The following is a 25,362-nucleotide window of genomic DNA, read 5'->3' as shown; positions in this document are numbered from 1 at the left end:
CCGTGACGTCATCAGCCTTACAGATATGGCAATGCTGCCCACTCTTGGAAGACAAGCTAGTCCTCTCGAGACGGCCAGCCCGAAGCCTCCGCCATCATGTCGCTCAGTTGGTCGGCCAAAGAGCACAAAAACACGAACCAGCCCGCCGCCGCGGGACTCAAGCGGCCGCGCAACGACGTGGGCAACAAGGCGACTGTGGTGTTGGGTGCCCAGTGGGGCGACGAGGGAAAAGGGAAAGTGGTCGACCTGCTGGCCACCGAAGCGGACGTTGTCTGCAGATGTCAGGTAATCACACTACTACTAGTTTTTTTCGTGCATTATAGTTGCTCGATTTCCTCCCACTGCGTTTTGAGGACCAGTGGAAAAACATCACACAACTAGATTCATTTTAAACACAATGTGTGTTTGTACGTGCGTTGATTTACGATCATAATAAAAACATTCAGACAAGTCGACTTCAGGTGACTCGCGTGTGAGATATAACACTGTAATAAGAGATCAGTCCACTTCTGGACAAGCTGCCAACATTTGGTGCACGTTGTACTTTCTCCACACTGACAGAACACCCACCCAGTGGACTGGGGAGCAGGTCACATTCTCAAAGTGACTTGATATGTGAGAAGGCCAGGTCTGAGCCAGAGGGGGAGCAGACATTAGCCCTTCCAACTTCTGAGCCTCGGGTGTTAAAATAGGCTGGATATGTTCTATGTGAAGTGGAAAAGACCATGGATTGTCATCAACAGTCTTAATGTTGTTTACAGTGGATATAGAGTGATCATGTATAAATATTTTTTATTTTTTAAAGGGACATTGTGTATTATTTGGCGCCATCTAGTAATCTATTTAAAAAATATATATATAACTTAATTTCCGTATGTTCAATCACATTTTTATTTTTTAAATACATAATCACTAGTTATATTGCAAAGTGTGTGCAGCCTTACCCCGGGTTTACACCGGTTGCGGTGCGGCTGCGGTGCGGTGCGTCTTGACTGCGTGCTCCGGACGGGTCAATTTTTTGGCCAATCCACACCGGCTCCGCACAGCTGCGACAGGTCCGGCAGCTCCGTCGCCGACCACTTCCCGCCGTGTCTCGCGTGACCGCGCGCGATCATGTGGCATTAAAAACAACGACGAACACACAGAAAGTCTGTGCTCAACAGAGAAGCGGAAAGAGAGGTGGACTTTTATTATTTTGTGGCTTTCTACCTCCAATATAAACCTCTCCTCGTCCATGTTCGCTGGTGTCTAAACCGTGAATGAGCACCTCGCACGTTAACTCCAGGCCCGTCTACGCCCACATCACGTTTTGCTAGCATGCTTGCGAAATAGGAGCTGGCGAGTGTTTTATCTTGAAAGGTAACCGGAAATTTATTTTGAAACTGCGTCGGTCTTCCTGTCCCGCTCGATGTGTTTTGTGCTAGCTTGCCATTTGCCGGAGGCCTACCGCTGCGGCGTCCGGCAAAAATGGCACGCCGCAGCTGAGACGCAGTCGACACGCAACGCACCCGCAAGCGGTGTAAACTGCACCATTCGAATGAATGGAATCTAATTGCTTGCGTCGCCGGAACGCACCGCAACCGCACCGCAACCGCATCCGGTGAAAACCCGGGGTTACCGGAGGCTGACATTGTAGCTCTAGCGTCGCACCCAACGGGTTAAATGTCGCTCCCGCAGCTGGGGCCTGCAGGTAGTCGTCGCTGAGTCACGTGCTTCAGGTTCCTGCTGCTTTGCTCTTGCTAGCTTTTGCTAGCTTCTCGCACTAGCGGCTGTAGTGTTGTGAGCCGCTGTAGTTCTTGCTAGCAGCTCCTGTTAGCCGCTCCCGTTAGCTCCGGCTCACCTCACTCCAAATACTAATTGGTAGTAAATGGTGGAAGTGTGGTTTATCCGAGGCACGGGAGTGTGCGTGTCTCAAAACCGTTGCATTCTATTAGTTCACCACTAATGCACACTGTCACTTTAATCACTCCACAATTGTTTGTTTTAAACAATCATGATGCACAGCCACACTGGATTTGAAAATTTCATGTTTTTAAGAGGCGGGCTACACGCTGGACTGGTCACCAGACAATCACAGAGCACGTGGGGAAGCGTAATCATTCATAATCATATTCATAATTTAAAAATTTAGAATTTAGGGACCCTAACATGTTTTTGGAATATGGAAGGAACCTGCAGGACCTGGAGAAAACCCTCGCAAGCATGGGGAGAATATGCAAAATCAATGCAGGAAGTCCAGGGCTGATATTCGAGCCCTCTCATGCTGCCCGTAGGAAAATTATATAATTTAATGAACTGGTTGCATAAGGTAAATATGCATCTGTCTGTCAGATTGTGGGTGGGTATATCTTGTGCACAGCCCCCTTTAGGTCATCCCACATCTTTTCAGTTGAGTCGAAGGTCTGGGTTCTAGATGTATGCTTGAAGTCATTATTGTGATGCTGAAAGGTGAAAATCTCTAGCAAAAATCTGTCAGTTTAGAGCCAAAGGTGAATGTTAATAAGTGGCCACAAAGTTCAAACTATGGTTTAATATGAACATAATACATTTGCTTGTTTGGGTGATCACCAGAAGAGTTATGATGATTGCATGGTGGCGACAAGGACAACAACACTGATTTATTACATTTACTGCTTTTGATTCTCAGGGGGGCAACAATGCAGGACACACGGTGGTCGTGGACGGCAAAGAGTACGACTTCCACCTCCTCCCCAGTGGAATCATCAATCCCCAAAGCATCTCACTCATTGGTAAAAAAATCAGCAATTTGATTACAACATTATCTCAAGTGTGTCTCGTGTTTCCTCTGATAGCTTTTCTCGGATTTTGTAGGTAATGGCGTGGTCATACATTTACCTGGCCTGTTTGAGGAGGGGGACAAAAATGACAAGAAAGGTACATTTTTGGGCTTTATCATCTTTGGAAAGGCAGAATGTTGAATGTGGTTCTTGCGTTGATCTGCTGGGAACGTTAACAAGTGCTCCATGAATGACTGCATAGCACGTTTTTATTTTATTTTTTTATAATAATTAATACTCAGTCCTCTCTCATCAGGGTTGAAAGGCTGGGAAAAGAGACTAATTGTCTCGGATAGGGCTCACCTTGGTGCGTATGGCGTTACATTTGTTTGTATTTTTTTTTATGCACTTTTTGTGAACTAGTCTTCCCTCCTCAGTGTTTGACTTCCACCAGGTTGTCGATGGATTACAGGAAACTGAAAGACAGGCGCAAGAGGGAAAGAAGTAAGCTTCAACACTTCATCCTGAACTCACACAACCATTCTTACTATGAGTGTAATTGTATTTCAATTATTTGCGTTCCCGTATTAGTATTGGAACAACCAAGAAGGGCATTGGACCTGCATACTCCAGCAAAGCATCTCGTACGGGTCTTCGTGTATGTGACCTTCTGGGTGACTTTAAGGACTTCTCAAGCAAGTACGACGATAACGTCAACTTCATTCTGTGACTATGTCCCTTACGTCAATTATGGCTTCAATTAATCCCCTTCAGATTCAAGAACCTTGTCCGCCAGTATCAATCCATGTACCCAACCTTGACAGTGGACGTTGAGGACCAACTGAAAAAACTTAGGGTAGAGAGCCGAACAAAAATTGGTGTCTTGGGGGGGCTTCTTCTAACATGAAAGCTGCGTTTTGCTCTGCAGGAGTATGGTGAAAGATTGCGGCCCATGGTCAGAGATGGAGTCTATTACATGTATGAAGCCCTTCAAGGATCTCCAAAGAAAATTCTGGTTGAAGGGGCCAATGCTGCTCTCCTTGATATTGATTTTGGTAGGATTTGTAAACAATTACTTAAATTGAAAAAAATATCTCTTTTTTTTCTTCAGTTTTTTTTTTTATTGTCATGATGATAAATGCTTTCCTTAGGTACATATCCCTTTGTGACATCATCAAACTGCACAGTGGGCGGGGCATGCACCGGGCTTGGCATCCCCCCGCTGAATATTGGTGATGTGTTTGGTGTAGCAAAGGCCTACACAACTCGTGTGGGAATTGGAGCCTTCCCCACTGAGCAACTCAATGTAAGATGTTGATACAACTTCCTGTCTTAAGTGGGTTACATATGTGCCAACAAGTGGGCCAAATTAGAACATTTTAGTGATCAAAATCGAGAAAGGCATGACTCTCGATGTCCGTGAAAGATTTTCCCAAGTGATGGGAGGCCGACATACAAATGCTAAACATGTTCAATATTTACAATGGCAATTAGATAAACAACCTGTGACTTGAGCTTTTTGTTTACTACTACTACCATTGACAACAACTCCTAGAGCAGGCATTTGGGCAAAGCCAAAGGAAGCCTATCCAGAGGGCTGCACTGGAACTAAGCGGCAACATACGCTTTACTCGTCACCGAATTCAGGTTGTTCAAAAGCTTCAAGTGGTATAATGCTCAACAGCATGAATGTTTCAAAATCGGTATTTGTGGACGCCACCTTTACTGTATAGAATCAAATGACAGCACATGTAACATGCTCACTTTTAAACCTGATTTTGAATCTGATCATGTGCCTCGGGCAGCTGACCCAGAGAGCATGTGAGGCGTTAACTGACTGACTGACACTTCAGAGATAAATTTAGGGCCAGAGGTCACGTTCAGAATACATTTAAGTATGACTTGCATGACTACGTACTGAGGGAACAGATCAACCAATGTGATTTTTCATTGTAGGCTAATTTTTTTTGTGTAATTACACTTACCAGCCATATTAGGAGACCTCAATAAGATACTGTACAAGAGCTCTATTACATCTGCATTTACAAAGATAATTACGCTGTTTTTCCTAACATTGTCATTGATTTAACAAAATGCAGGGGTGGAGTCAGAAATCTTCCAGTGTGGCAGCCACGGTAACTCACTGACGGATAGAAAGAAGATGACATATGCGCATGCAAACTGTGATGTCATCTTCACTCGACAGCAAGTGGCAAAATGGCCGCCCCCTGATATGTATGAAATCAGGTGGATTTCGCTGCTTAACTCATATTCCACAAAGCTAATGCTAATCAGAATACCATATTTAGACTAGTGGGGGCGCATAGAACATATTGTAAAAAAAATTGTGGGTTGACTTCACTTTTATTACAATAAATAAGGTGTTAATGTGGTTTGAAATGTGTTTGTAGGCAGTCGGAGAATTGCTGCAGACAAGGGGTCACGAGGTGGGTGTGACCACAGGGAGGAAGCGACGTTGCGGCTGGTTGGATCTTGTCATCGTCAGATACGCGCACATGATCAATGGCTTTACTGCGTGAGTGTGTGGAGTGGGCTTGTTGTTTCATACTTTTTTTTTTTTTTTTCTCTGCACAGTCAGAATGTTAATGATTTTACCATTTTTTCTTCCATTTTCCTTCAACTCTGTCATCCATCAACAGCATCGCTTTGACAAAACTTGACATTCTGGATGTGTTGGAGGAAATTAAAGTCGGAATGGCTTACAAACTCAATGGGAAAAGAATTCCACATTTTCCAGGTATTTTTTTGGGGGGGGGGAGATGAAGTGATGAAAGGGCAGGTGATATTTTGTTAGCATTTTATTCATACTGTGTTTATTTGAATTCTAGCAAACATGGATGTTTTGCATAAAGTGGAGGTTGAGTATGAGACCTTCCCTGGGTGGAAGACCGACACATCTGCAACCCGTAAGTGGGGTGACCTCCCAGTCAAGGCACAAAACTACATCCGCTTCATTGAGAACCACATTGGAGTTCCTAGTAGGTTTTAACTTCAAATCTATGTTTGACCTTGCTGTGCACTGATGCCAATGAGTTTAATGTATGACACTTGTATCACTCTTATCTCCCTACAGTCAAATGGGTCGGTGTTGGAAAATCCAGGGAGTGCATGATCCAGATGTTTTAGAGGGGAAACCCGTGCTCTTCATTCAGTTGCACAGATCATGTGGCATTTTTATCTCTAAAAGTGATCTATTTATCACCAGTTATTAATAAATAATACATAAGTAAAACCTTGTTTTGCTCTTTATTTGCTTTTCTTTTGTGGTAGATTTTATATATGACGTCTAATCCACCCATAAATAAACAAAAACAGCCACACCAGTGATGATATTTTATTGTTTTTGCATAGTCAAATTCAGTAGTCGAAACGGTCTTTTCTCGACCCAGTCACCACACAACTATGGCCAGATAGGAATTTGTTTTATTAAAAACAAACAAAAAAACTATCCGAAACCAAAACTCGATTATTTAACAAATTGTTTTGATTACAATATCATCTCATTTCAATTCCATTCATTCAAGAAAAGTTCATCGAACAGGAGCAGTATATTTTAACACGTTCGATTTTTGTTGTAAAAGCGTAAATTACAGCACTTTCACAGACCCTGAATGCAGCACACACCAGCAACTCTACATGATTCACGTGACAATAAAACGTTCTCTGGTTGGTCTTTAAATATCCACGTGATTATAAATCCTGCGTCCAATTGGCTGGCTTCCTCTCCCGACATTTTCCCGCAACTTACTGGGGCAACAACATTACTGCGGCGTTTTTGGGCTCTGCTGCTGCTAACATGCCGAAGCGAACATACCCTTTTCCAGAAACTTTCTCGTCCCAGTACAAAATACACGTCAGGCAGCATGAGCTGAGTAATTCGAGCGTGTTGGGGAACAAATACAGGGAGGAAATATACGGTAAGTGCGTGTTCGGTAATGTTCTTCGACATTAGCTAAAGTTAGCCTCGTTGTTGTGCTAGGTTGCTAATTTAAAATCTTCGTTAACTTAATGACACATGAAAGTCGCATTTACATCACGTAGGAACAAAATAGGTGCTCGTGTCATGTGAGTATTTCTGCTATCGTTTGACCTAAATCAAACGGATTGTGTGATTGTAGTAAGTAGTGAAGTCAGTCCCCCCCTAGCGGTAAGAAAACAAACTAACACTCACCCAGTGTGTTTTCGACTAAAATGTCACATCTTTCTTTTTCACAGAAAAGACCAAGAACTTACTTTTTAATGGCGCCAAGACTGTGGTGGACAAAGTATGGCCCGGTGAAGAGAAGACCTGTGATCATAAGCCAACTGGGCAAAAGACTGCCGAAAGCAGCCAGATTCTGTTAAGAGGACAGACATTGATAGGAACTGACGGAAGACTGACGAAAGCCACGAGAAGACAAGGTGAGTTATTTGTTTAGTGAGGATAAGTGGTTCAGATGATGGATATAACGAGATGCATCTGTATGTTTTTTTATATTCGTCATGGCTCTTTGTAGGAAACCATACATACGATCTCGCCAGTATTGAAAATGATTTTAGCACCCTGCCCTAAATTGTCGATAATGTACGTGTGAATGGATGTTTGTCTTGTCTACGGTGTATGTTCCCTGCGATTGACTGGCGACCAATCCAACACGCCTTTTTTTGTTTCCAGGGCTGCCTCCATCAGGCTGCTGTGTTTGTCAGAAGAACGTAACATGCCGGACATCTTGTTCACAGTGCGAGCGACTTCTCTGCTCGCCCTGCAGCCGACAGTGTTCAAAGTGCTCAAGCCTCTGCTGTTCTGTCTGCACCGTCATAGAGTGGGTCCCATTTTGTTTCACATTCTCAATGTCACTATTAAAGCTCACTGTGCAGTTAAGTCTGGATTTAAAGCTAAAAAAAAAAAAAAAAAAAAAAAAAACTATACTGTATAATATAAAAAAAAAAAATCTTTGATATTGAATGAACTTTGACAGCACTACTACAGGTATATACACAAATGATGATAAATAACTCTGAATCTGTGTTTAGTTAGAAACAACCCCCCTAAAAAAAGATGCATAACAAATTTAAATTTTCATTTTTCACCCATGATGCAAACACAAAATACTCAACTCCAGTTACCTAAAACTTCAAGAAAAAAATGTAGTTTAGAAAAAAAAAACTGTACAAGACCACATTCCTGGTCGTTATTTTTCCACAGCATTTCTTTGTCTTGGCTGTTCTGCACATTTACTTTTGACAAGCAAAGTGTATCAGTGACAAGTCTAACAGTGACAATTGTAATTGAGTCAATTAGAACGGAAGATGTCAGCCCATACTTGGATCAGTGCTTCATGTTTATACTCAACCTTACAGTTAAATCAGAATGAAAGTACAAGTTGAAGGAAAGTGCAAGTTTCAAAATAAAGCCTCCATCAAAAGTTGTATGCATCAAAGGTAGGGTTTGGTACATGCTTTTTACGTTTTATTATTAACAGCAGTACAGCAGTATTTAACATTTTGCACAGCCAGATGTATAGCGATGCAATCTTAAATGTACAGTAAGCTTAGAGCCTCCGTCGTGACCTCGAAGTTTTCCATAATATGTAGCTCAATTAAAGAAATATAGTGCTATACACAGCTTAGGTGTGTTTTATTTTAGGAATTGATTGAAAGTATTAAGTGTCTGAATACATATATATAATTGTTTTTGTTTTTTGTTTCTTTTTTCTCTCCTCCGCAGTTACAGTGGACGTTATGATGAAGTACTCTGCTGCAGTTGTTCCACGTAATGGAAGTTTTAACTCAAGTTTATGCTTGAATACGCAGCATCCTCACTTAATGAAATGAAATACTCAGACTGAATTTGTTTTTAAAAGTAATTGCCATTTATTATCATGCTCTAACTGTGTGTATGTATAGATATATTAAAATAAACTTGACATTTTTTCTACCATTTTGACTGTGTTCATCTTTTTTTTTTTTTTTTGCCGTCTACAAGTAGATTTGGAGCATCATTATTTTTTGTAAGATCCCAAATCAATTAATAATCCGTTCATTAATACATTTACATTGTAGAAGAGACGAAAACATTTCAGCATATATTACTTTTCTAATTTAGCCAGCAGGTGGCAGCACAGTACAAGATCTCAGACGTTCTGGTTTATCTTTTCAAAAAATAAGTTGCATTACTAGACAGTTGTGTTCCTTCTGGTAGCAATGGAATTCCAATCCACTCAGCCTACTCTGACGTTGAATTATGTGTGCCATCAAATATTTCTTAATAAAACAAACCGAGCCAGAGGTTAGACAAAAACGTGCTTGTATAGGGACGACAGTAAAGTATTCTCCCCTGCTGGACATGACCTTGTGGTGCAGTCATCACTTTCTCTTTGATTCTGGCCTTCCAATGAAGATGGCTCCTCTCAGGGTCAAACGTTCGACACTGAGTAATTGTTCTAAGTCACACGGCTTTATAGGAACCGGCGGTCACATGACCCGGTGTAATGGATAGTAGCTCGGATGAGTGCACTTCCTGGAGCTTATTACAAATGTGCGTATGATCTGTTGAGTCACATCCTTTGCGCACTGGGTCTTGTTGTAGGCTCGGGCCTTTTTGGGAGCTCTGCGGTTGGTCAGCTTGCGTTCCGGCTGTAATGTCTTATAAGATTATTATATTAGTGTGCAGTGGGGGGGTTTTTTTCTCAGAAAAAAATAGTACCCAAAGTTAAAAGGGTATCCTGACAAGACTACGCCTTTACTATACCGTTATTGTGTCACACTGTTCACTTATGTGATAAAGATTTACTTCAAGAGTCTACCCTGCAGTGATGAAAAATGTAATGACCATACACTGACTTGTGAGCTACACGCATCTGTCTTGGCTGCTCAGCATAATATGCCAAAAAAAACAAAACAAAACTCAAACATGATAAAAGAAGGAAGTACACCTGAGTCAGCAAGTCTTTAGTCTTAAAGACAGACTCTTCCCAGGGACAAGCATTAATGCTCTTTATTTTTCTTGCACATTCACCGCTGTGTCATCAAAGTAACAGCTTGTTGTACTTCTAGGTTAACACTTGTACAGCTCTTAAGAATGTTAAAAATCCTCTGCGTGAAGTTGTCGACTTGTCTTCAGCAACGCTATCCTCCATGGTATATATAATAATAATATGGCAATGTCACCATTCAAGGGTGAGTACTTTGTTTTAGTTGTGAATTACTTGTTTTTACACTTGCATGACTGTTAAGAATGTTACATGTTTCTTCAAGCTAGGGCCAGCTGTTTTATTGATTAAATCGATTTAAAAAAAAAAAAAGGGGGGGGGGGGGGGGGGGACTGGCGGACTAAGTCTGTTCACTGTTGCAGAACAGAGTGAGTTAACTAAATGAAACAAAATAAAAAATGTAATTAAACAGAATTATAAGCGGTCATTAAAGTGGCAAACACTTTAAAAAATATATAATTAATTTTGTGCACCAATTGCAACTCAACTCATATTCCTTGTAGCCGTAGCGCTGTGCAATTATTCAAAATTTAATTGCAATTTCAATTATTACAGTCCATAATTACAAAACCAGCATAATCATAAATCTATATATATATATATATATATATATATATATATATATATATATATAATATATATATTATAATACTAATTTTTGAGTTGTTTGAATTTAAATATTTGCACTATTTTATTTTAAAATAATTTAATAAATTTAGTGGCGGCACGGTAGGTGAGTGGTTAGCACGTCGACCTCGCAGTGCTGAGGACTCGGGTTTGAGTCCAGGCTCCGGCGTTCCTGGGTGGAGTTTGCATGTTCTCCCCGTGCCTGCGTGGGTCTTCTCCGGGTACTCCGGTCTCCTCCCACGTTCCAAAGACATGCATGGCAGGTTGAGTGAACACTCTGAATTGAGCGTGGATAGTTGTTCGTCACTGTCTGCCCTGCGATTGGCTGGCAACCAGTTTGGAGTGTCCGGCTGTTAAAGCTTGTACTTGCATCCAGATGTGCACATAAAATAAAAGCACAACTTTCAAAATAAAAGCACCACTTTTTTAAAAAAAAATCTCTTTTTTTTTTAAAATTTTTTTTTTTTATTTATTTATTTTTTTTTAATTATTATTACTTTTTATGGTCACTGTGAGGGCCGGACAGATCATGTGGGTGGGCGGATGTGGCCCCCAGGTCCTACTTTGCTCAGGTCTGACTTAAACGGTGGAGCAGCTGTTGTGATATACAGTTTGTGCATTACACAATACAAATTTAACTGAGATTTAGTCAATCAAGTTGTTCTACGTCTATATCGCCTGACACTTTGCAGGTTTTATGCTAGCAACAATCCGTTGCGTCGTGATGAGTTTATAAGACAATGCAGCTGCCACATATCAGTGTGGATATATCCCACTATGTGTGTGGCTGTGTGTCTGCAAAAAAAAAAAAAAAAAGAGGAGGAAGGGCGGGTGGGCAAATAAACGCCCCCAACCCACCAGGCCAGACCGACTGCAGGCAGCCAGCGGGAGCACGTGCTTTGTCTTTCAGCTATTCTTTTTGGGGGGGACCAGCTGTGGTCTGAGGCCAGCGTCAAGTCGATGATGCTTCTGCTATAAATATGAGTCAGCCAGCGCGTGTAAGTGACAGCTGCTACAGTGGACCAAGGGCACGCTGTCTTGGTGCTGTCGAGGCGTTCCGCTCCTAAAAAGGAGAAGTAAGAACACATCATGCACTTCAAGTTCTTGTACAGGTGGACAGCATATAAGTGTGTCTGCCCTGCAATAGTAGTGAACAATGAGGCCTATTTCTTTATTTTTGCTGTAGGCTGGAGACATTTGGGTTTACATCAAAAGATTAATAATAAGGCAGACAGTTCCCGCTTTTATTATCCAGGGTTTACATCTGGATGTGATACACATATTCCATTCTTCTTTTGTGAAGGATCTCCTAATCCTTTGATTGCAACTTCCTTCAAAGTGACAGCGACGTGAAAAATGAACTTTTTGGAGCTTTTAGCCATGTTAAAATGCTAATTCCTCGCCAAAAGCATGACCGAAGTGGTGTTTTCCTCAATTCCCCCCTCTGTGAGAAATTCTAGATCATTTTGCTCTCCAAGCACCATCCCTCCCACCTGAGAAAACGAGTGTTGGCACTCTGACATCATAAGGTGCGTACCCATTCCCCGCACCGCCTCTGCGGACTAAACGCACGCCTACTTTCTCTGAGACCTCCATGGGATAGTGACAAAAGTAGCCTTTATCAGTAAACATTCTGTCCAAGTGAATGCAAAACAATCTATTATCCTTCACATTTGCAATGCCAAAATGCAATGACAAAATATCTTTTTGTGTTTAAGCGTTTTATTTTGTACAAAAAAAGAACAAATGATCATCCTAATCTTGAGTTCAATTATTACCAAATTAATCATGATTAATATTTCCTTCACACTCGAGCAGCCCCTAGTTAAGAGAAAACGGTTATCAAATTTATGTTTTGTGATAATTGTATGTGAATGCTAGAGGTACATGCATTTACAATCATTGTATCATAGCACATTTAAAAAGAAAATACAGTGCATACTGAGAGAAAGCATTCATAGTTGCACTATAATCCATCAAAATGTGTGAAAGCAGAGAGACAATCTTTCACAAAATGTAATTTTGCATCGAAATCAATCTAAGCCTGAGAGACAAGCCCCTTATAAAAATCTATGATTAGCAACTTAGCAAGCTATGCTAAATGCCTAACCAGCCTTCAACCTTTTCTCAGATTAGCGTGCTTCTTATGTGGGACGAGTAAGTCTTAATACATTTTGTCATTTCACAAACAACAAATCATATTTTATCAAGCCGAGATGACAGAAAAGTAAGAATGTCACGACACGGCCAATTAATTTGCTATGAAGTTAAAATAGATAGCTAAAAGCTACTTGGGTACACATTTGCATTGCACCAGTATCTGGGGATTGCTATAATATGCTGTCCTGCTTTTTCCAATTTGCATACCATAGTCGAGTATTTCTTTTGCATTTCAGCTCGGTGACAGCATCTCTCACCGTTCATGTGTTATCATCGGGCACTTGGAGTTAACTTGTGACTTCAATTCTCTGAAAGTCAAAAATGACTTATTTACAAAAAGAGGTGCATGATGCATGTGCGTTAACGTGGAGTGAGGGGTTGTGGGGGGGGTTTATACTAGTGTGTGTGCGATCCACACACAAGCACATACGTGAATGTGATTGTGTGCCCTTTTCAAGTGTGACCACCTGTCTTTTGTTCCCAAATAAATAAATAAACACAGACTCCACACCAGCTGTCCCTGGCAGCCCGTCCCCTTAGAGGTCAAGGGCTCCCACCGCTGGCCTTGTTGAGGACAGTGGACACTTGGTACCTTTCCTCTCAACTTCTCCCAAGTACCTCGACACATGCACACGCAGCCGAATGCGCCAGGCTTTGATCAGGAATAGACATGGGCCGATAACCGGTTTGACGATTTACCGTGATTGAAAAAGTCAAGGTTTCAATACCCACTAATACTGTCTGTCACCAATAATTAGCTGTTTTTATGGAGTTGCGTAAACGAGCCATTTTGAAGTTAAGCAGCACTTTTTTTTTCTTTCTTTTTTTAAGTCAGTTTGATTTACATTTGTGCATTTTTAGCACCCTCTGGTGGCTAGTTTTTTTTTAATGCAGTTAAATTTTTCACAAGGCATGTTTTGGCCCTCTATATTTAAAATCCACCGCTATTGGGCAGATGAAGCGGAACATAATATGCTTGTGAATCGAGTCAATATGGGGAGGAACTCGATGCGTGCGTGCATTAGCACGTAAGTGCCTCATTTAGAGATTGTAGGTTGTTTATATGCATTGCTATAATGTACAAAAGCACATATTGTGTTTGTTTTTTTTAAGTATGAGCTTTTTTTTTTTTTTTTTGCTTTTTTTTTACAATATTGTTACCTTTTTTTGTATTGCCAACCTCCCCACGATATCGTGATAATTATCGTATTGTGATAATATCGTATCATAATGTTTGGATATTTTTACATCCCTACCAGTGATGGGACACTGTGACTTACTAAGAAGAATTTAAAACATAAGAAAGAACGTCAATGTTTATTATTTCAACTTGGCATGTTTCATAATGTACCAAATATTCTATATTTTGTAAAAATGAAATAGTGTTGAATGGGGAAAAAAAGCAGTTTTTATTTCCCCAAATATTTTTTAAAAGGACATTTTAGAAATGTAATTTTAATACCGTGATTCTGCAATATCTTTGCTCACGGTTATCATACCATCAAAATCTAATATCGGCCCATGCCTAGTCAGGAATGTTTTTCACATATCCCGAACGTCACCCTGCAGCTAAGCTCTATCACATGGCCTCTTGCTTTCCATGTGAGGTGTTTTGCGCCAGAAGAAATGCGCACGCAGCCACTCTTAAGCTCTGGATTGTGTCAGGCAGATGTGAGCCGCCGCTGCTGGCTGCTCTATTTGTGCAGGTTCGCGGTTGGCCCTACGTAGCATTGCATCAGGCTCTTATTTACCGGCTGGCTGTTTATGAATGATCTTGGGAGCGCATTGTTTTCTTTATGCTGGCGCTGGCTGGCCAGCACCGCTGTGTCGTCTGTTTGTGCACAAAGTACGTGCTGGGGAGCCGAGGGGGGGGGGGGGGGGGGGGTGGGGGGGGGGGGGGGGCCAGACAATGGCATGGCTGAGCACACAATAGAGTGGAGGGATGAGGCCGAGGGTCTGGGGGCCGCAGTTTTGGGGGCGGGGGCAGTTGGATGCTGCCCTCTTGTCTATATGCGGTTCCCAGAATGGGCACACCGGGGCTGGAAGTGGGGAGGGTGGTGGGAATCGGAGGCCATCCCCGCTGGGATCGCACAGCAGAGCAGCTGGATTTCTTTCATGGCGCACCAAAGAAATGGTTGAAGAAGTTGCTAATCAGTTGATTTCCAAACACGCAAGTGTCGGCGCAGTTTAATTAATCATTGGTGTGCTTTGCGGAGAAGTGGCAACAATGGGAGCTAGTCTTAATCAGTCGTGCCCTTGAGCTTAGTCTACCGTTGTAGACTGGCAGTATTATCGCATCCTGTTGTCTCTTTATACACTGGAGTGCAAGTGCACTTTGTGTTGTTGCCGATGTGTCTCAAACGAGGGCTCCGTTCTTGTTCTTAGTAGATAGTTTACAGATACCAGCAGTAGTTTATATTTTGGCAAAAATAATTTACTATACATCACAATATCATTGCAACTGATGTTCAACAAATATCACACACGATATTAAGCTTCTGCTATCCAATTAACGTTTTATTTCAGGAGCAAAAAAGTGCTGAGTGTTCATTCATATGCTCGCCAGTATTGATACATTGATATCAATACTCTACCATTAGGAAAACATTGATATTTGTACTTCTCGTGCTGAAAAGCAGACTTGTAATGCACTTTTGTTTGGACTGTAAAATAATATCGTATGTGTCCTAAGCATGGATCGGTATCAAATTGTGACTGTATGATAACCTGAAAGGAATAGTTGAATTATTTAGCCATTTTAAGCAGTATAATTTGTTCATATTTTGTCTATAATCAATTTGATAACGTCATTATTTTTCAGGTACAATTAATACTTTTAAAATCACATTTTTGCCACTTGCTGTCGACTGAAAATGACATCACGTGTGCTCGGGGCTCATGTAACGACCATTCATGGTTCAATTTGCGAACGTCACGTGGCCCAACCAGGAAACAGAAAAATAAAGATGGAGAACATATAAATTTATTCTACATCTCTGTAATCATTAACCACTGCTGCAAATAAAATTTACTTTGGAAATGCTGGATTGAACATAAATGCACGTTACATTATCGGAATTATTTTTTGTAGAGCTGTAAAAATAATCAATAAATTGACAATTATCAAATTCATCAACAATTATTTTTAATAATCGAGTAACCGTTTGGAGCCATTTTTTTATATTAAAATTGTCCAAATTCGTGTGTAGTTCTTCACAAAAAAAAAATAATAAAATCTTCTGTGTTTAATGAAATTAATTTGCAAACATCTGTTTTTACTTTGGAAAACAATGATCAAACTGGTAACGTAACACAACAACATTTTTTTTTTTTGTTACATCACTGTATGAAGTACGAAATAAAAACCAATCACTGGTTAATAAACTGTAATCGGCGGAAAAATGCTTTTGTAATACATTTAATGCAAAATTAAAATGACCAAATTAGTCAATTATATGATAGTGACAGACAGCACTAATTGTATGTAAAAACACCAGCATACTAGCTACTTCGATCAAAAAATGCTAAAATATTAATTTTTGTTATTTCTATGTTGACGCATACATTTCTACAATCAGCGAGTGAATGTGTCCAATATGATGTTGAAAATGACACTCATTTGCACTCATGTATTTTGTTTACTACGATGTGTGTTGAATTTTTATTGCTTGTCTTTTTTTTTTTTTTTTATAACTGACCCCCAAAAAACTACAAAAACACTGAGATCGAATGTAATAAAATCCACACAGACATAAAGTTGTTTGTATTTAATTCTATGCATAGTCTTATAAAGACCTAAAATCCAGATTGTCACATTTCCACAGCACACACACGCACCTCCACAAACACACACAAAAGGCGCAAACAAGTAAAATGCACAGTAAATTGCTTCAGTATCTAATCAAAGATTGTCCTCTAATCTCTACAACACTAACACTGAAGCACTTACTATAAAATATCATCCTTATTAAAAAACAAACAAACATTATATTAAATTCTAATGGCACTTCTACAGTTTCCATTAAAAAGGTGTCGGTTTGACATTTCGCTGATGCAACCAAATTCAAAGTCAGAGTCTGCAAGAGAAACAAATGCAACAATAATAAATATTTCTTGTCATCTTACACAATTTCACAGTTGGAACCTGCAACAGAGGATACAAACCAGTGTTGGATAATGGTCATTTTCCCACTTGAAAATCACTACAGCATGAGTTAGGCAAACACAGCCTTTTGTTTCCATGAAAAGACAACAATGAGAATCTCTGCAGTTCACATTCATCGGTGACATGACCCGAGGAACTACTTGGAACCCAAACACACACTCACGCAAATGCTTGTCCTCAGTTTGACACCTCCAAAAATTTATTCACGACAATGAAATGACATCCCGGAAACCTCGCACAAAGCAGCAAAAAAGTAAATGAATTTTTACACAATGTGTTATGAAAGAAATCAGTAGTTGTTTTGTTTCTATGGGGTAGCTGTTGTGTGAACACGAGCGAGTGCACAAAAGTACAAACGGAGGCTCCTCCAGATGCAACACCTATTTGTGTGTCAACAAGGCACGCTCGGTGAACATCCTGGAGCTTTAAATAACCGCTACAAAAGAAATGCAAATCTTTACATTGTGTTAGTTTTTTTCCGACTTTGTACACATGTACATTCAAGAGTCAAGAAACATCTGACCAAGCTTGCAGCATTTTCTTGCCCGTTATACATATTAACGCATATACCAGAATCATGTACAGTGGAACCTCAAGTTAAAAATGCCCCTTTTTTACGAACAATTGCCTCTTCCGCCTTTGCAATCATCCAATCACAAATGCTCGACACGATAGCATGAACAAAGTCTGACAATCATTTCATTTTTGTCAGAAAATGTTATTTACAGCGTGTTATTTATTGAAATGTACCGTCTCTTTAACTCATTCAAACCCAAAAACGTGTAAATGTTTTTTAATACTTTGTCCTTCACTCCCAAAATAATTATGCAAGAGCAAACATAAGGCTTTGAAGCAGCTTCTGACATGAAGAGTTGGCTTAAAGCAATGTTTTTATTACAAAAAAACGGCCAGCAGGTGGCAGCAGAATATAAGAGATCAGCCAGGGCCTTGTTGCAACAAGCTCTTTTTGACAGTGTTTTCACCAGGAATGCGAATGCTGATGAAACTTAGCTATATTGTAATGCTAAATGTGCAAAACTGAAACAGATATGCTTTTTTCAGGATAAAAGAAGAGATTCTAATCTTTCTTTTGGTAGCTTCCATGTTTTTATAGCAATAGAACACAATATTCTGTGGGCCTTGCAAAATCAGTCAAAATCCAGTAAAAACAGCCGGGAGTGAAGGGGGATGCTTCAGTGAAAATGGCCGGAAGTGAATGAATTAATTAAGACAACAAACAGTTAATGTCAGTATCTATTTGATTTCTAACTACAACGCTTATATAAAAAATAAAATAAAATAAAATAAGTATGTATAACTTCGCTGTGTGGCAGGAAGAGATTAATTGCAATTCCATTCAATGAGGAACATTTTCTCTATTTATGAACGAGTTACAAACGGGGTCACGGAACCAATTATATTTGTAACTTGAGGTTCCAGTCTACATAGGACTGCTCACTAAAGTTTTTTTTAACTGAGGGAGTGTACAACAGGTTGTTGATGCGTGCGTAAAATTATGCTGCCAAACCGTTACAATTAGGAAACAATCTCAGGTGAAGTTAATGTTCACTTTCAGGTTCAGTACATCTTTGAATGATCAATAACGCTCAACCGGTGGACCAGGACCCAAAATTGGGTTGTGAAGAGCATTTTAAAAAGTATATTTAAAATGTAATGTACGTCCAGCCTTTTGCTATTTTGACAGGTGGCAAAATGAGTGAAATATCAAATTTTGCCATCTTATTATTTTTTCCTATTTTGATGTTCGAAAAGGCGACACACATGGATCGTGATGTGCGACTGATTGAGAACTTGTGTTCTCCATGTTTATTGGGGACATGGGATGCAACGATAACTCAGATAATCTCTTTATAGGTGTGCAATCAAATCGCAACGGTCTCTCGTCTCACTCAAACAATGAGGCCTTTATCTAACTGCATGCTGTGTGGAGGGAGGGCTGACGTGGGGCAGGGGTGGGGGGGTGCAGGACTTTGATGCCTCCAAACAATACACCTGTTTACAGTCTCCTTGGTTTCCCTTCGCCTAAATACATTTCTCACATTCCAATGCCTCCATTCAATACAGCAAAGCGCCAAGAGAAACGTGCACTTGCCTTTCCTGCCCCCCCCCCCCCCCCCCCCCCCGCAGCTCCAAGGGAGATACACAACAGATCCCTTGAGAAACTACCTGGGACTTGTGGGGGGGGGTTACGGGGGGAACAATGCTCATATTGTCCCATTTCTATAGGTAGCCGGTGCCAACTCACGATGGCTGTGCTTGTCGAAAAACTATTTCCTGTGAAAATCCTGATTCTGATTTGCAGTCGGCCTCAACTCTCAAGCTCCCCACCCTTCTCCCCTAGGAAGACACTGCATCCTTAATAAGACACCCGACTCCCTCCACCTCGCAGGAGCTATAAAAACACACATAAATAGAATATATATTTACATTTAATATACAAATTGTGATAGCAGCCTAGGAAATAGTGTTGAAACTACTGTATGTGCATGCTAAAAACAAGTGCTTCTCTAAATTCCATGTGACTGATATTTCTCTATTAAAGCACAATTACAGTAACTTGATTTGCACAAAAAGGGAAAAAAAAAAAAGAGCCCCAATACCAGTTAATAGTACCAACTTCCGAGCTAATCAAAATACACCCTACAGTAAACCCTGAACCAAACTAATAAATAAATTCAGATCAAGTCTTCTCAGGACAGATTAGACAAAAAAGAAACTATTTAGCAATGAGTGAAACTCCTTCCTGCCCACAAACTGTTTTTTTGAAATCGTTGAAGGCATCAACATCAGTAGTAACACATACAGTAGGAAACAATGGTGAGCTTGTGAATGTTAATTTAAAAAGAAAGTCAGTAGCTTTAGGTGATGAACCACCGATCTCCTTCCTTGTCCCTAACAGTGACTTAAGTCCTGGCTTGTTTATACTGCTGCCATACCAGGAAATAACACACTTCTCTACTGTTTGTCTTCCTCTACAATCAATAACTTCATAAGAGCTTCATTTACATAGTTGGGTCACGCACTTATAAGGGCACTCGTGGATCAATTAGCATTCCAGCGCTGCCTATTACCTTTGTTATCCTCTGGTATGTGTGAGTGGATTTGACAAAAGGCATGGTGAAAGACCACTCTTGAAGAATTACACTAAAGTCAAGTGTAAAGAGGCACAAGTGTTATAGGCATGAGCTTTGTGTCCTTCAGAGTAGCAATTAGGCCATTTCTTCACCTAATTCACATTCATAATGAAAATAAGGACAGGTGATTCTAAGGCAAAATACAATAATGTACATGATAATAGTTTTGTCACATCACCTTTAAAGTTGACCTTTAAACGGCAAACTTCCATGAAAAAAAATATTCCAGTAGTCTAACTTCATTAGTTTTGCTGCCTCAAACTTGTTACAAATACCCAAATAAATAATATTAATAATAATATTAAAGTAGGAAAACGGACGGTTCTGATCTCCCATGTGCACAAATAAAGTTGATTGTATAAACAAATGTTAGCATCCTGCATTCTATGGAGGACCAAAACTGCCAAAATTAAAAATAAATAAATAAGTAAATAAATGACCAAAAGTGAAAAGATATCAAATATATATAAAAAATATAATTAAAAAATTAAATATATGGAAATAAAAACAACAATACTAAATAAATATATAAAGGTAAAAATAAATACAAAATTGCAAAATTGCAATGGCAGAGCCCAACCCAAGACATGCTTAGGACCACCCCCTCATTTGAATAACATTTTGACCTGACAGAAAGTCTCCAGCATGAAATAAATAAATGTAAGAGCAGAGCGTTTTATTTATTGATCAATATTTAATTCTATTTATATATTTATTTTTGTATTTATTTTGACATTTATTTTTTACTTTTATTTATTTATGGATGTGGATATATTGTTATTTCTATTTATTTTTTGTATTTAATTTTTTAACATTTTTTTTGTATCCGTTTTAATTTCACTTTTAGTCATTTCTTTATTTTTTATGTAGGCAGTTTTGGTCCTCGGTAGCATTCTGCCCCAGGATGTCTCAAATAAAGTCAACACGCGGAGACAAACATACAAGTGCATCGTCTACTTTGTTCACACCGTTCGCCAGTCTGGGCCAGTTTTTCTTTAAGATTGCTACATATAAGAGAAATGCCACATGGGGTCGAATCCGAACTGCCAGTGTATGAATGCTAAACGTAAAAAAACACGGGGCTCATGTTGGCACAGGTAGACTGCTTTATCCAATGGCGAGCGTTTTAACAAGGCCACAGTGAAACTTCCTGATGTGGCGATACAGGTCCCCGGATTGGGTGAAGCGGCGCTCGCACCACTTACACGCGTGCGGCTTCTCCCGCGTGTGCACCACGGCGTGGCGACTCAAGTTGTGCGAGTACTGGAAGCTCTTGCCGCACTGGCCGCACGTGTACGGCTTCTCGCCCGAGTGCGTGCGCTCGTGCCGCTTGAGGGTGTACATGCAGGAGAAGGTCTTATTGCACTGCATGCAGGTGGGCACCGAGCCGTCGGGGGACAGCTTGGAGCGGGCGCCGTCCTTCTCGCGGAAGTGCGAGCTGAGGTGCAGCTGCAGGACGTGCGGGCTGGGGAAGATTTTGCTGCAGAGCGGGCACACGCAGGCCTGTTGCCCCGCGGGCAAGAGCACCCCGCTGGAGGCGGAGATGTCCGAAGACGCCAGGTCGTCTTCCTCCTCCTCCTCGCTGTCCCCCAGCGGCCGAGCCCGCCTCCGCTCCTCCCTGCCTGGGGCGCCCCCCCTCCCCCCGCAGGCCTCCCCCTCCTCGTCCATCAGGTCTTCCTCCTGGGAGAGGAGGGCGGCGGCGGAGCCGTTGTTGCCTGGGAAGAGGGCAGCGAACCCTGTCACCACTGAGCCCCTGGCGCTATTCCCAAAGCGCTGGCTCTCGGGGCTCATGGGCTCACTGTCCTCCTGCTCTGACAGCAAGTCGTGTTCGTCTTTAACAAGTGGCTCAGTGCCCTGCTGCTGGCTGTCGAGGGCCAGCTGTCCCGAGACGTAGGAGGCCTGTAAGGGATCCCTGCTCGACAGAGGCTTGAAAGACAAATCCAGAGCGCAGTCCATGTCATCCGAAGCCCGGGACCTCTGGGACAGCGATACGGCGGAACTACTGACATCGGCTTTTGTTTTTCCAGCTGTTTGGACGCAAGGCTCGGCCTCCGCTGACACATAATTGACACCTACAAGGTCCGGGGACCTGCCGGGGTGACCGTTCGCCTTCTGCCTGTTCTGCGCAGACCTTTCACAATCGCTGACAGCGAGCCCCGCGTCGCTGTCAAACGGTTCCGTTGGCGAGGGGGCCCCCGGGAGCCCCCGAGACTGCCGCCTTCCGAGCTGCTTGTCACCGTGTGGCTCGCCGTCCGAGGAGTTGTCCCGCTCCAGACAGCTGAGGCCGAAAGCCTCGCCCATCTTCTCGTCGAGCGAGGAGAGCTCCTTGTCTTTCAGCTTGCCTTTACACACTTTGACGATGTCGTACATGTGGAGGTAGCTGGCCGCCGCCAGCACGTCCTCCACTGGAAGAGTGCTGAATTCCAACTTGCCCTCATACATAAATTCAAGCAGCAGACTGAAGGCCGGCGCTGTCACAATGTCACTGTTGAGATGCACAACGTCCCTTTTGTCTAGCTGGTCCCTGTAGAAGAGATGGAAGTACATGCTGCAGGAAGCCAGCACGGCTCTGTGCGCCTTGAAGCGAGCCTCCCCGACCAGAACGGTGCAGTCGCACAGGAAACCTTGGTGACGCTGCTGACTCAAACACTGCAGCAACTGGCGGCTATGGTCTGGGAACTCCATTCTTCCCTCATAACCTGATAGGAAACAGGAAAAACAAGATGGTGGGTAAACGAATTGGAGCTAATAAGAAGATAGAGCAGAGCCGGAGCACACTATTGGATTAAAACAAAAAAACAAAACAAAAACTTGAGGGCGAAAAGCTTAAATGGTGGCAGCACACACTTTTTCTGCTTGTGTTAATAGACACAGAGGTGGCATGACGTAGGTGACCCCCTGTGTCAATTTTGCACCAAATAGTGCCTTAATTAGGAAGGAAAACAGCCTGAAGACTAAGCCTGAATAAAAACAATTGTGCTAAAGTCTGTTGCAATTATCCCAAAACTTTAGTCATAAAACGAGTCGAAAATGTGAAATTATTTAGGTATTACGTAAGTATTCCTGTTCAGACTCATTTTGTAACCTATTACAACCTTACTATCAAGGCAACACTTTTTGTTTGATTGGTACATGTTGCTGGCTTAAGTTTTAAACTCAAATCTTCCCCGAAAGAACACTTAAGCGTTGGAATTGCGCAAAATTTTAAAATGTCAAAGCACCACATCCCTCACTTTAATCACTATGACGTGATGCGTAGAAATGTGAATTTGGTTAAAACAAACTTTTAATTAAACGATTAAAGACTCAGCTGACTGCATTGAATCAGGGTAAAATGGCTAAAGTTTAGGAATAACTTCCCACTTCAGTTTTGTTTTAAATACCCATTTGGAATCCCCAAACTTAAAGTCAAAGCATGAGTTCAAGAAAATGTGGAGGTATGACTGCAAAGTCTCCCTAAATTAAATTTGCATTTCTCCTGAATGAATTATACATTAAACACATTCACGTGAATCTTAAAACGTATTAACCATTTCCCCAGCGTTATAAACGTCATTGAAGTGGGCTCACCCATTCTCCTAAATGGTCCAGCGTATTCCAGTTTCAATTGCCCTCCTTGAACTTCCAGAACGATTTCTACGTTTCCAAAAAGACGCACACAAACACAGGGTCGTGTTTACAGAACAAGCAAGCGGGACTGGTAATGATAGAAGTCGTCCACCGGGCAAGGAGTGTAAAAAGGAGGAGGAAAAAAAAAGGAGTGAGTAAACTGCTGCTCTGTTTGCTAATTACACTGCAAGCTGTGGAGTCAGCTGCTCTGACATCACCGCAATGGAAACGCTACCTCCAGCTGTGCTCCCCTTATGCCATATGTTACCTCCGTGCTATCCGAAAAAGCACAACACTTGTACCATTTTTATCACGAAAACCCCCCTGAAAGTGTGACAAGATAGCCCCGCCGCTGCCGCTCACTTTTAATCGATGGTTAACTGCCGAAAGAAACAAATAAGCTACAGCGTAAGGATGAGAATACAACTACGTGCTCGTATTTATCTCGAGCGCAAGAAGTTTACGTTCTACTTAGTTGATGGGTTATTAAAAGTTTGACGCGTGCGATGTGTACTTGAACGCAACACGCAATAAGTTTCAAAGGTATGTCAGATAGTGTAGTCCAAAAGTAATAGAGGAGGCATTGAGAGGGAGACTAAGAAAAGAGAAGTCCTCTAAAATATACCGAGCCAAGCAGCGACTGGACTCTTTAACTTTCGCTTCCTCGCTGCGCTAAAACGCACAAAAAACGGATTACTTACATTTATTTCCGCCTCCTCCGTACTGCGAGTGTGTTCCTTTCCCCAGCTTAGACACCTTGATGTTCTATAATCATGATGTGCGGCCAGATGTTGGATTCCCCCCTCGTCGGTTCTTCGAGCTTTCAGTCCAATGCCCGGCGAGGCAGGCTGCGCTCGCTCGTCTCGCTCGGCTCGCTCGGCTGCTGGCTGGCTGCTGTTGCTGTTGGTGTGTGTGTGTGTCAACGAGCAGGTTGATCGTGTGGCCGCCAAATCTCGCGACAGCGGCCGACGCACCGCCACAAACTTGTGTACTACTGCGAGAACTCACACAGCGGCAGCAAGTAGCAGAGGACGTCAGCAACATCCTTGCTACTGGAAACACCTGTCTGCTCTGTGCAGTGTGCAGTGTGCAGTGCCCCCCCCCCCCCCCCCCCACCCCACACACACACCCGGAAGTGCTGGGAAGGAGCTCAACAGTGGCACAAACAAGGAAATTGTATTAACCAGTGGTTCACCAGCTTTTTTCCACCTCAAAAAATATAGTTGGCTCTCACAGTAGCACCACCAAAACAAATTTAAGCATAGTAGTAGCGTTGTGGGTCCCAATGTTCATCACAAGCAAGGCAAATGTTTTTCCTTAATGATTTGATCAAAATGTATTACGCATACAATTTTGATCAACCTTATCCATACATTTTTTTTTTTTTTTTTTTACAGTCCTAAAAGATTAAATGCTAACATAAAGTTAAATACAATTGAACTTTACTTAATGGACAATGTGTATAATTTAGTACCATCTAGTGGTGAATAGATTGCAACAACCTAAGTTTGAAGCGCGCTCATTTTGAAGCACACGCACAACGGTGCCTCAGAGGGACCACACTTTGCAAGCGTGCAAGCAGCCCTGCGAGCGATGGCACAGTTTGAACATTTAATTCAGTCGTTCTTTTGTGTCCCGCACTTTGACAATCATTGTTACAGACTTTTCCAACATGACGTCACGCGAACTTCAGGGTGGAAAATCCAACTGATCTACTACTTTTAGTCATTTGAACATAGGAACGTTGGAGATCCTGACGTTGATGTCGCGTGTCCCAAAATGGCCGTTAGTGTAGCCATTTTGACATGATAGAAAACGCATCTGCCACTTTGAGTAAACGGCAAACGCCACACTTGAACAATGATTGACAGCTGTTGTGGGCCAGCTGCCACAATGAGAAGAGGCAAAAAAATAAA

At 41.7% G+C, this 25,362-nt stretch overlaps 3 protein-coding genes across 4 annotated transcripts; 2 read left to right on the top strand and 1 right to left on the bottom strand.

The window, feature by feature from the left end:
• Positions 1-5: 5 nt before the first annotated feature.
• On the top strand, positions 6-5,991 carry adss1 (adenylosuccinate synthase 1). The gene is made up of 13 exons (XM_077538455.1): positions 6-285; positions 2,648-2,750; positions 2,833-2,895; positions 3,055-3,105; positions 3,176-3,242; positions 3,330-3,437; positions 3,513-3,594; positions 3,667-3,793; positions 3,890-4,044; positions 5,150-5,274; positions 5,399-5,496; positions 5,588-5,737; positions 5,833-5,991. The coding sequence occupies exons 1-13, from the start codon at positions 97-99 to the stop codon at positions 5,883-5,885; spliced, it is 1,371 nt and encodes a 456-aa protein (XP_077394581.1). The 5' UTR covers positions 6-96; the 3' UTR covers positions 5,886-5,991.
• Positions 5,992-6,468: 477 nt separating this feature from the next.
• Positions 6,469-8,679, top strand: siva1 (SIVA1, apoptosis-inducing factor). The gene is made up of 4 exons (XM_077538847.1): positions 6,469-6,676; positions 6,975-7,160; positions 7,414-7,561; positions 8,467-8,679. The coding sequence occupies exons 1-4, from the start codon at positions 6,556-6,558 to the stop codon at positions 8,513-8,515; spliced, it is 504 nt and encodes a 167-aa protein (XP_077394973.1). The 5' UTR covers positions 6,469-6,555; the 3' UTR covers positions 8,516-8,679.
• A 7,590-nt stretch (positions 8,680-16,269) lies between these two features.
• Positions 16,270-24,519, bottom strand: zbtb42 (zinc finger and BTB domain containing 42). Of its 2 annotated transcripts, XM_077539305.1 has the most exons (3): positions 24,148-24,519; positions 23,408-23,473; positions 16,270-22,536 (listed from the first exon to the last, which is right to left on the bottom strand). In XM_077539305.1, exons 2-3 carry the CDS (start codon positions 23,409-23,411, stop codon positions 20,945-20,947), a joined length of 1,596 nt encoding a protein of 531 aa, XP_077395431.1. In that variant the 5' UTR covers positions 23,412-23,473; positions 24,148-24,519; the 3' UTR covers positions 16,270-20,944. The 2 variants fall into 2 exon arrangements, with proteins under 2 accessions (XP_077395431.1, XP_077395432.1); XM_077539306.1 differs by lacking the exon at positions 23,408-23,473.
• Positions 24,520-25,362: the final 843 nt, after the last annotated feature.

The sequence above is a fragment of the Festucalex cinctus genome, chromosome 12 (assembly GCF_051991245.1).
Source record: "Festucalex cinctus isolate MCC-2025b chromosome 12, RoL_Fcin_1.0, whole genome shotgun sequence".
Classification (NCBI taxonomy): domain Eukaryota; kingdom Metazoa; phylum Chordata; class Actinopteri; order Syngnathiformes; family Syngnathidae; genus Festucalex; species Festucalex cinctus.
The sequence above is the reverse complement of the archived record's forward strand: the minus strand, read 5'-3'. Positions and strand labels throughout refer to the sequence as shown.